This window comes from Chrysemys picta, chromosome 11 (assembly GCF_011386835.1).
Source record: "Chrysemys picta bellii isolate R12L10 chromosome 11, ASM1138683v2, whole genome shotgun sequence".
Taxonomy (NCBI): Eukaryota; Metazoa; Chordata; order Testudines; family Emydidae; genus Chrysemys; species Chrysemys picta.
In genome coordinates, this window is record NC_088801.1 from 8,842,324 (window position 1) to 8,853,725 (window position 11,402).

General features: G+C 53.0%; 1 protein-coding gene across 1 annotated transcript in view; it reads left to right on the forward strand.

Annotated features, from left to right (window-relative positions):
- The window catches only part of INHBB (inhibin subunit beta B), a 15,501-nt gene extending 4,306 nt beyond the window's left edge, over positions 1 to 11,195 (forward strand). Inside the window, exon 3 of the mRNA XM_065560496.1 lies at positions 8,608 to 11,195. Coding sequence (XP_065416568.1) covers positions 8,608 to 9,383 — 776 coding nt within the window. The 3' untranslated portion in view covers positions 9,384 to 11,195. The remainder of the gene's footprint in view (positions 1 to 8,607) is intronic.
- The last annotated feature ends 207 nt before the right edge of the window (positions 11,196 to 11,402 follow it).

Sequence of the window (11,402 nt, forward strand, 5' to 3'; positions counted from 1 at the left end):
GGGGGACCAGATTGCCGTTATCCCCCCGAGCTCCCGCCGGAGCCTCAGCTCGATTGCCCGCCACGGGGTCCCCCTGATCGCCGGCCACAGCCCCTGGAGCGCTGCCTGGGTGACACCCCCCCACAGTGCTGCAGGGTCCCCGCGTGTCCGGCTCTTCTCCGTGTGTGTGTGTGTGTGTGTGTGGGGGGGGGGGTAATTGCAGCAAACTGGCCATGGGGGGACATTGCTTTAAAGGCATATGAAAGGGGGGGGGGGGTGTTAAGAACCGGCATAGCGAATATTTCCACATCAGGAAGTGGCTGCACTAGCCTAGAGGGCCGGAGGCTTAATCTGCTCACGAGCGCGGAGCCTATGGCGTCCCTGGTGTACGTTGAAAAGTCCCCACGTGGTTTTCACTCCTGTATAAAAGTTTCAGTAGAAAGTGGCACAATGTCGTGATTTTTCAGGGGGGGGGGGTGAGCAGGCGGAGACCAGCGGCAGATAAGTGAGGAGCGAGCCGCTTCCCCCCAGCAAGCCTTTCCCCCACCCCCCGCAGGCTGCGGCTCGGAGCCGGACCCACAGGCGCGTTAAAAGCCCTCCAGCCCCCGGGCCAGGCAGAGCGCGACGCACGCGGAGCCGGAGCGCAACCCGCTGCGGGGGAGCCGCGCTGACCATGAAGACGCGGGAGAGGCGGCCGGACAGGCGAGCCGAGGCGCTGCTCTGAGCCGGTGGATTTGCTCGTTTTGTGCCCCGGGGGCCCGAGGGAAGCGCAGCCCGGCAGGACGCTAGAGCCGAGCCGGGACCGACAGCAGGGCGGGAAGGGAAGGGGTGGCATGTGTGGATCTGGTTTCCCACTCCCGTGAGCTGGCTGCAGGGGAGCTGCCCAGCGAAAGGACCGAGCGGAGCCGCCCTGCACCCAGCGCCCGTGGCGTGGCTTTGCCGGGCGCGGTGCGGGGCACCAGCCTGGTTTCCTTCCCGCCGGGTATCAGTTGGATTGCACGTAACCCGGCCGGGTCCCTCTCCCCGCTCAGCCCCGATGACGCCAGACTGAGAGCTCGCCCCCGGCTCGGCGGGACCTGGAGAACTGAGAGCCTCCGCCAAGGGACAGGCAGCCGCGCGGCTCGGCTCGCCCTGGGGATGTCCGCTGGGGAGTGAGCCGGCCGCAGGACTTGCTCCGCCTGCCCTGTGCTTGGAGCTCCGTCTGCTCCCCCGCCCCACGGGGGCGGCTGCTGTCCCCTACAGCCTCCCTCCCTCCTCCTCGACCGGTGCCCCCCTGCAACCTGCCTGCTGCTTCTACCCCTAACCGGGCTCCCCGGCACCTCCTGTCCCCAGCTGGGCTCCCCTGGCACCTCCTGGTCCCAGCCTGCTGACCCCTAACCGGGCTCCCCTGGCACCTCCTGTCCCCAGCTGGGCTCCCCGGCACCTCCTGTCTCCAGCCTGCTGACCCCTAACCGGGCTCCCCCGGCACCTCCTGACCCCTAACCGTGCTCCCCTGGCACCTCCTGTCCCCAGCCTGCTCCGACCAGACCGGGCTCCCCCGGCACCTCCTGTCCCCAGCTGGGCTCCCCCTGGCACCTCCTGACCCCTAATCGGGCTCCCCTGGCCCCTCCTGTCCCCAGCTGGGCTCCCCTGGCCCCTCCTGTCCCCAGCCTGCTCCGCCCAGACCGGGCTCGCCCTGCATCCCCTGTCCTCAGCCTGCTGCCCCTACTTTAGACCTTAGTGCCCCGCCTCTACGCTCCGCTGCCCCCCAATTTGGCTCCCGCCCCCCTAGTGGCGCTGCTACCCCTCCCTCCCAGCTTGGCTGCCCCCGCCCCCCTGCCCCGGGCGCTGCTGCCGGGGAGCGACCTGAGCGGAGCTGCCGGCGGCCGGGACTGAGCTGGGCTCCCTGCAGCGGATCGGGACGGCCCCCAGCTCTGCCCCCCCGCGACAGCGCCCGCTGCCCGCCATGGACGGGGCGGCTTGGAGCGGGGTCCTGGCCGCGTTGGTGGCTTGCTGGTTGGCGGTGGGCGCCGGGAGTTCCCCGACGCCGCCGCCACCACCCGCGGGGGGCGCCCCCCAGGACACCTGCACGTCCTGCGGCTTCCGGCGGCCCGAGGAGCCGGGCAAGGTGGACGGGGATTTCCTGGAGGCGGTGAAGCGGCACATCCTGAGCCGGCTGCAGCTGCGGGACCGGCCCAACATCACCCACGCCGTGCCCAAGGCGGCCATGGTCACGGCGCTGCGCAAGCTGCATGCCGGCAGGGTGCGGGAGGACGGCCGGGTGGAGATCCCCAGCCTGGACGGGCAGGCGAGCGGCGGTCCCCCCGCTGCAGGAGCAAGTGTCCGAGATCATCAGCTTCGCCGAGACAGGTGGGCACCGCGTTCCCCCGACCCCTCCGCCTCACCCACCCGGCCGTCGGTCCGTCCCAGGCACCCCGGGCCCCCGAGTTACCCCCTTCCACCCATCTGTCCTGTGCCAGCCACCCCGTCCCCTCGCCCGTCCATCTCAGCCAACCCCTTGCATTACCCCCTTCCACCCATCCGCCCGGTGCCATCCACCCCGTCCCCCTGGCCATCCATCTCAGCCAACCCCTTGCATTACCCTCTTACACCCATCCGCCCGGTGCCATCCACCCCGTCCCCCTGGCCATCCATCTCAGCCAACCCCTTGCATTACCCCCTTCCACCCATCTGCCCTGTGCCAGTCACCCCATCCCCCGGCCATCCATCTCAGCCACCCCGTCCTTCCAGCCATCTGTCCCAGCCAAGCTGCCACATTACCCCCTTCCACCCATCCTCCCTGTGCCAGCCACCACGTCCCCTCAGCCATCCGACCCAGCCACCCCTCTGTGTTACCCCTTCCACCAATCTGCCCTGTGCCAGCTACCCCATCCCCCTGGCCATCTGTCCCAGCCCCTATGTGTCACCCCCTTCCACCTGTCCACCCTGTGCCAGCCACCTCATCCCACCCCCCGCAACCACTCCTCTGCATCACCTCCTTCCATTCGTCCGGCCACCCAGTCCCACCCCCGGCCATTCATCCCAGCCACCTCTCTGCATCACCCCCTTCCATCCGTCCGCCCCATGCCAACCGCCCCATCCCATCCCGGACATCTGTCCCAGCCATCCCGTCCCCCCAGCCATCCGTCCCAGCCCCTCTGCATCACTGCCCTCCAACTGTCCACCCTGTGCCAGCCACCCCATCCCCCTGGCCATCTGTCCCAGCCACCTCTCCATATCACCCCCTTCCATTTGTCTGCTCCATGTCAACCACCCCATGGCCATCCGTCCCAGCCACCCCTCCACGTTACCCACTTCCATCCACTCTCCCCATCCCAGCTACCCCTCCGTGTCAACCCCCTTCCATCCGTCCACCTTGTCCCAGTCACCCCATCCCAACCCCCTTCTATTCATCTTCCCCATGCCAGTCACCCCTCTGCCTCACCCCCTTCCACACATCTTCTCCATCCCAGCCACCCCTCTGTGTCACCCCTTCCATCCATTCACCCTATGTCACCCACCCGTCCGTCGGTCCATCCCCCAGCCATCCGTTTCAGCCCTACCACCATGTCAATCCCCTTCCATTTGTCCGCAACATGCCAACCACACCTTTGCATCAACCATCCGTCCATCGGTCCACCCAGCCACCCCATCCCCCTGGCCATCCATCTCAGCCACCCCTCAGTGTCACCCCCTTCTGTCCATCCATCTCATGCCAGTCACCACTCCGCGTCAACCACCTGTCCAACCATCCATCCATCCATCTATCGATCCATCCCAGCCACCCCTCTGCTTCACCCATCTGTCCGTCCACCCCAGGCTAGCCACCCCTCTGCATCACCCACCCACCTGTCCATACATCCCAGCCACCCCTATGTGTCATCCACCTGTTTGTCCGTCCCACCTACCCACCTATCCATCCAACCATCTCACGCCAGCCACCCCTCTGCGTCACCCACCCATCTGTCCATCCACCACATGCCAGTCACCATTCCGTGTCACCTACCATCCATCCCACCCAGCCACCCCTCTGCCTTATCCATCCATTCATCTATCCATCCCATGCCAGCCACCCCTTCCACATCACTCACCCATCCACCCTATCCCAGCCACCCTTCTGCTTCACCCACCCATCTGTCCGTGTCACCTACCCATCCATCCCACCCAGCCACCCATCCTTCTGTTTGTCCATCTATCCATTCCAGACACCCCTCTGCTTCACACACTTGTCCAATGATCCATCCACTCCATGCCAGTCACCCCTCCACTTCACCCAACCATCCATCCATCCACCCCAGGCCAGCCATCCCTGCTTCACCCAGCCATCTGTCCATCTGCACCCAGCCACTCCTCAGCGTCACTGATCTGTCCATCCACACCATGCCAGCCAGCCCTCTGCCTCACCCATCCATCTGTCCATCCATCCCAGTCACCCCTCCGCTTCACCCGTCCATCCATCCCAGGCCAGCCACTCCTTTATTTCACCCATCTGTCCATCCATCCCTCTGCTTCATCTATCCATTCCATGACAGCCACCCTGTGCTTCACCCATCTGTCCATCTATCCACCCATCCAAGGCCAGCCACCCTAAGCTTTGGCCATCCATGCATCCTCTTCTCTGCTTCACCCATCCATTTGTCCATCGCATCCCATCCCTCCCTCTGTTTCACCCATCTGTCCATCCATCCATTTCCCTTATGCCAGACACTCCTCTGCTTCATCCATCCATCCTATGGCAGATAACTCTGGGCTTCACCCGTCCATCCATTTGTCATCCTCCCCTCAGCTTCCCACATCCATCCATGCATCCACCCCATGGCAGCCACCCATCTGCTTCACCCCCCCCCCCCCACACGCCTGTCCGTCCATGCATGCATGCATCCATCCATCCACACCTCTGCTTCACCCATCCCTCCATCCATCCCATGCCTGCCACCCCTATTCTTCACCCATTCATTCATCCCATGACAGCCACCCCCCCGGCTTCACCCATCAGTCCATCCATACATCCGTCTGTCAACCCATCCCTCTTCATCCATCTATCCGCCCACCCCATGTCATCCATTCCTCTGCTACATCATTCCACCCACCCTATGCCATCCACCTGCCCCGTGCCATCCACCCTCTGCTACACCACACCATCTGCCCATCCCATGCCATCCGCCCATCTGTTACAATATTCCATCTGCCCGCCCCATGCTATCCACCTCTCCGCTACATCATCACAACCACCTGCCCCATGCCATCCATCCCTCTGCCACACCATTGCATCCACCCCTGCCAAGTTATTCCATCCATCTATCTATCCTCTTTTCCTCTACTCACGTGCCATCCAACCCCCTCTGCTATACTCAGTCACCCATCCATCACCTCTGCCTGACTGACATGTTCATCCATCTACCCATCCGTTTCCACTTGTCCTTCAACAAGCTCTGCAACCCTCACTTATCCACTCCATCCATCTCTCTATATCCTCTAATTCCTCTGCTACACCAACCCATCCATTCACCACATCCACTTTACCCATCTAACCACCATATCATCCACCCCCTTTGCTATACTCATCCATCCACCCACAACCTCCAGCCCCACTGCTATATCCATTCACCTCCTCCCTCCATATGTCCTCTGCTCGCTCCATCCATCCATCCACCACTCACATGCCTTACAGCCCTGTCTGTTCCATCATCCCGTGTCTGTATGTCCTTCAGTCTCCTCTGTTGCATCCTTCCAGTGTACCCATTGATCCACTGTACACATTCACTGCACCCATCCATCTGCCTACCCAGAGGCGGCTCTATGTATTTTGCCGCCCCAAGCATGGCAGTCAGGCAGCCTTTGATGGTATGCCCGTGGGAGGTCCGCTGGTAACGCGGATTCGGCGGCATGCCTGCAGGAGGTCCGCCGGTTCCGCGCCTTCGGCGTACCCGCCGCCGAATTGCTGCCGAAGCTGTGGGACCGGCGGACATCCCACAGGCATGCCGTCGAAGGCAGCCTGACTGCCGCTCTCATGGCGACCGGCAGGCCGCCCCCCGCGGCTCGCCGCCCCAGGCATGTGCTTGGTGCGCTGATGCCTGGAGCCGCCCCTGTGCCTACCCACCCCATCTATCCATACTTCACCTGCACCCATGTTCTCTATCTGCCAGCCACCTAGTGCATTCATCCATCCACACACTTTATTGATCTATCCACTCACTCTTTCAGTCCATCTTTCCACTTAATCTATCCATCTTCTACTATGTTCCACCTTTTATGTACTATGTTTGTCCATCTGCTCTGGCTGTCATCCATCCATCCACATGTGCACTGTATCCATCCATCCATCCATCCACCCACCCACCCACCCACCCACAATACCTGTCCATCAACCATATCAGTCCTATTCATCCAGCCATTGCACCTGTTCATCCATCTGATCCATTTGCTGTATCTGTCTATCTAACCTGCAGTATCCATCCATCCATTCATCCACTAGATCTATGGCCTTTACATATCCATCTACACTGTCAATCTACCATAGGTACATGCCTGTCTTCCTGCTGTATCCCTCAATCCCTCCAACAATCTGCTGTATCACTAAGTTTATTTCTATCTGTCTGGGGTATCTGATTACCCACCCAACTACAAAGTCTATTAGTATGTGTACTGCCCATCCATCTACTGCATCTACCCAGCTACCTATCAAAAGCATATACATTTACAGTATCTGTTGTGTATAAATGAAATAGATATGTGCTTGTCTGTTTATATTCACATAAATATTTATAGGTCTATATATTACTTATGAATATGTATCTCTTAGGTGCTCTTATGCCATATGTACTGATGTAATGATACTATGCTGTTGATTTCCTTTCACTGTGATCACAGTTTATAGAAAAGTTGTGTGTTGACACGTAATAGGATTTTTTTAGCATTGATTTTTATTGCAGTTTATTTATTTTTTTTACCATTTTCTTAAAAGTCTAATGCTATGACATCACTGCTGGGGTTGCAGTTCTATTCAGTACTCAATTGACAATCACTTATTTTTGCAACACCTTCCAAATCTGTTTTATATAAAACATATATAGACACAGCAAACATGATAAGGTACCAGAAACCTTATATACACTGCCTGGGCCTAACAGACCTATTTTGAAGGGATCTGGGGTGACACACTAGACTCTAACTATACAAAACCCTTGAAAGATGTATAGGTGGACAAAAAGAACAAAGGTTCCTGGGCAACCGAAAGGGATAAAAATTGGTGTTTGGCAATATACAGAAAGAAATCAGATTGTAACAGATTAGAAATACCTGTTAATCCAATAATTTTAAATAGCAATCAGGAGAATGTAATTAGAACACGTGGGTTAAAGGCTTGCTAAAAAGTCTAGACTGGACATTTATCACCTAAAGCATAGCTGTGTGATGCTTGTAGCACATAATTCCAGCAGATACAAGTAGTTCTGGTCAGGAGCGGTGCCAGGGTTTTCGGCGCCCTACGCGGGGGTCCTTCCGCGCTCCCCGTCATCAGCGGCAATTCTGCGGCGGAGGGTGGGGTCCTTTCAAGGTCCCAGTCTTCGGGGCCCTTTGGCGGCAGGTCCTGGAGCGAGTGAAGGACCCGCTGCAGAATTGCTGCCGAAGACCCGGAGCGCGGAAGGACCCCCCCGCCACCGAATTGCTGCCGAGGGCGGCAAATGCCACCCCCCCAAATTAGGGTGACCAGACAGCAAGTGTGAAAAATCGGGACGGGGTGTGGGGGTAATAGGAGCCTATATAAGAAAAAGATCCAAAAATCGGGACTGTCCCTATAAAATCGGGACATCTGGTCACCCTACCCCAAATCCTGGCGCCCTAAGCGACCACCTAGGTCGCTTAAATGGAAGCGCCGGCCCTGGTTCTGGTACCTTTCATGCAGTGAACTCTTTTGGTTGCAAATAATGTATTAAAGCTAGACATTGGGTGGAATATCAGTGATGGTTTCACTCATTTAATTCTGACATTAAGACCAGAAGGATATTACAATGACCACGGCTGCTTTATTTGACCTCTTTTTAGAATTTATGGGGGGGAGGGAAGGCAGAGATCAAAATCTGATGGGCGATACCCTGCTACTTCAGAAGAGTAGATCTAGATTAGTTTTAACCCTTTGTACAAGTGGACATGCTTTTGAGAACACTTTCCCTGGTGTTTTGCATGCTATCTGTTAAGTAAGATTAGCATATGGGAAAACTGTAACAAAATCCTTCATTAGTCACTGAAGCTTCACTGGTTGCTAAAAAGCCTTTCCTGTAAAAACCAAAAGGTATTTGAAAGCTGAACCTTTTCCTAAACTAGTTAGTAGATATTAAGGTACAAATGCTGTACTTTTCAGGGTACTCTGATACCCTGCTTGAATCTCTCTGGCTCTAAAGAATTTGTGTTGCTTTCTGCAGATCTGACATATTCAGCTATAGCCAGGTTAGATTTTTGCTCTGGGAAGTCATTTTTTAATGTATTTCTCGTACAAATTCTGGACCTTTAATTCAGTGCATTATTCCTGGCTAATAAATTCTCCCAGCAGTTTTGATCAGTTATGTTCTAGCATTGTTTCTGAATCCAGAATTGCGCAAATAGTACATTTTGTTCTTGACTTAATGTTGCTGATCTCTCCTTCTCTTGCAGATGATCTGGCCTCATCTAGAGTCCGCCTCTATTTCTTCATCTCAAATGAAGGGAACCAGAACTTGTTTGTCGTTCAAGCCAGCCTGTGGCTTTACTTGAAGCTGCTTCCATATGTCTTAGAGAAAGGCAGCAGGCGAAAAGTAAGAGTCAAAGTCTATTTCCAAGACCTGGACACTAGCAACAAGTGGAATGTGGTTGAAAAGAAAGTTGATCTCAAAAGAAGTGGTTGGCACACTTTTCCCATGACAGAGGCGATCCAGGCTCTGTTTGAGAAAGGAGAAAGGAGACTGAACCTGGATGTTCAATGTGAGGGCTGTGAAGAGTATTCAGTGCTGCCAATTTATGTGGACCCCGGGGAGGAATCCCACCGGCCTTTTTTAGTGGTGCAAGCCCGCTTAGCTGACAACAAACACAGGATCCGGAAAAGAGGCCTGGAGTGTGATGGCAGGACCAATCTATGTTGCAGGCAACAGTTTTACATTGACTTTAGACTCATTGGGTGGAATGACTGGATCATAGCGCCATCAGGTTACTATGGGAATTACTGTGAAGGGAGCTGCCCAGCCTACTTGGCTGGAGTCCCGGGATCAGCTTCCTCTTTTCACACTGCGGTAGTGAATCAGTACCGCATGCGAGGGCTGAACCCAGGCACCGTGAACTCCTGTTGCATTCCAACCAAACTTAGCACAATGTCAATGCTGTACTTTGATGATGAATACAACATTGTGAAAAGGGACGTTCCCAATATGATTGTGGAAGAATGTGGTTGTGCTTGATTTAAGGTGTGTTTCTGGGGGGAGAAAGAGAACATTCCCGTACTAGATGGTATTGGAGGAAGTTTCACTGTGTATCCAGGCATCGGTGTTAAGTCACTGTGGAAAAGTCTGGCAAAAAAAAAAAAGTTTTACATCGGTGTCAGGACAGTGGCAATTTGTGGATCTTGGACATTTAAATATTCTACCACTTATAAACTAATGCTATGAAATACTTTACACACACAAACACACACACACACACACACACGATACAAGTAACAGGAAGTCAATCACCAGTGACAACATAACTAAAATGCCTGCCAGTACAAGTGAATGGCTAAGCAGCTGTTTCCCCACCTGCCTGGGAAGTTGGACTGAAATGAGCTCTATGTGCTCATACAAAAGAACACAAAAAAGAGAGAACATAATATATTCTTGCACGCAGGTGTCAAAATCACCAAACTTAAAAATGACCATCACCTCTTAGGTCCAAAGGGAAGCCGCAGTCCACCTGCCTATGCAGGTTTTAAAAATCTCCTAATATAAACACCACACATATCCTTATCTTCCAACAGCACTTCCAGTAAGTGGTAACATGAGAGAGAGAGATACACATAAGCAGCTACTGTAATTCTGTAATTCTGAGACTGTTTCTGTATTCTTCTAAATCACATGTTTGGTTGGCATTATTTGATGCTTTAACTGACTGCTAGAAATCCATGGACGCCTGTGTCTGTTGTGCCATTGAAAAGGGGCTTTTCTGTCATATCTGGATTGTGCTGACCATTAGCATCTCACTGTTCTAAGAACAAAAAAAGAACAAAAAATCAAAGTTGCAATCTGTGTGTTTCAGCAGGAGACTCCGCAAGGACATGTAATGTGGGAGAAAAACAAACGAACAAAAACAAATGCTACCACAACTAAACCAATGAACCCTAAAAGGAATTACAGTAACATGGTGGAGACATTCTGAAAAATGCTGTGCATTTAATAACAGGTGAAGAACATTTTAACAAGTCTTGGAAAGGAGGAGAGTGCTTTGAATTTCTTTACCAAGAAGTGTCAAGGATGGCCATAAAGATCCGAAAATAAAGATACAGCATAGCACTTGCAAACTGCTTGAATGCACATATTATAGCACTTGCAGATTTCAATGCCTTGAAAAGTGGTACTTGATAGTGCACTTATCTTTGCTCACTATCTAGGTAAACAGGTGCCGCATGAGCTATGCAATTTAAAGTGTTGACCCATACTAGACAAAACTGGACTTATGATATGACTTTTTTATATTTTTTTATACTTGAAATTAAATCTTTTGCTTCTTTTTTAAAGCGAATGATTGCTTTTAATGTTTGCACTGATTTAGTTGCATGATTAGTCAAAAAAACCTGCCATTTGAAAAAAAAAAAGTTATTTTTATAGCAGCAAAAATGAATACATTTAAATGTATTATACATAAATTTTGGAACCAAAGAGGCCAACATATTAGTTATAATTTTTATGAGATGGCAAAGCCATCATATATCATGTAGTTGTACTGAGCAATCCCTCACAAGGCCTACCGATTCTTTCAGGGTACAAAATGGATTCTGTTTGTTCTATTCAATGTCTTTTCTATACCGTACGCACATGGAACGTATAGTGAAAAAACAACTGTTGTAGAATACATTACAATATGTACATCCTTTAAATCCATTTTTTATGTTTATTTAATAAAGTTTCTTTTAGGTTCTGTTCCATAGTAATTTAAAACCAAACAAGTTTCACTTAGATTTGCTGTTGAAGTATTTTGCATTTGTGTACAGATTAAGTAAATAAAAAGATTGAAAACTGGATGAGGTTTTATGCATGTCCCCTCCTGGGGAGCTTGGTTACATATAATTTACAACTCCGGATTAAGGGTGAGGAGGGTGGGTAAGATGGAGCATGAGACTAGTAGAAGGGTTGCCAATTTTGGTTGGACGTATTCCTGGAGGTTTCCTCACATGACATAATCTTTAATTAAAGATTAACCTTTAATTAGTGGAGACTCCAGGACAA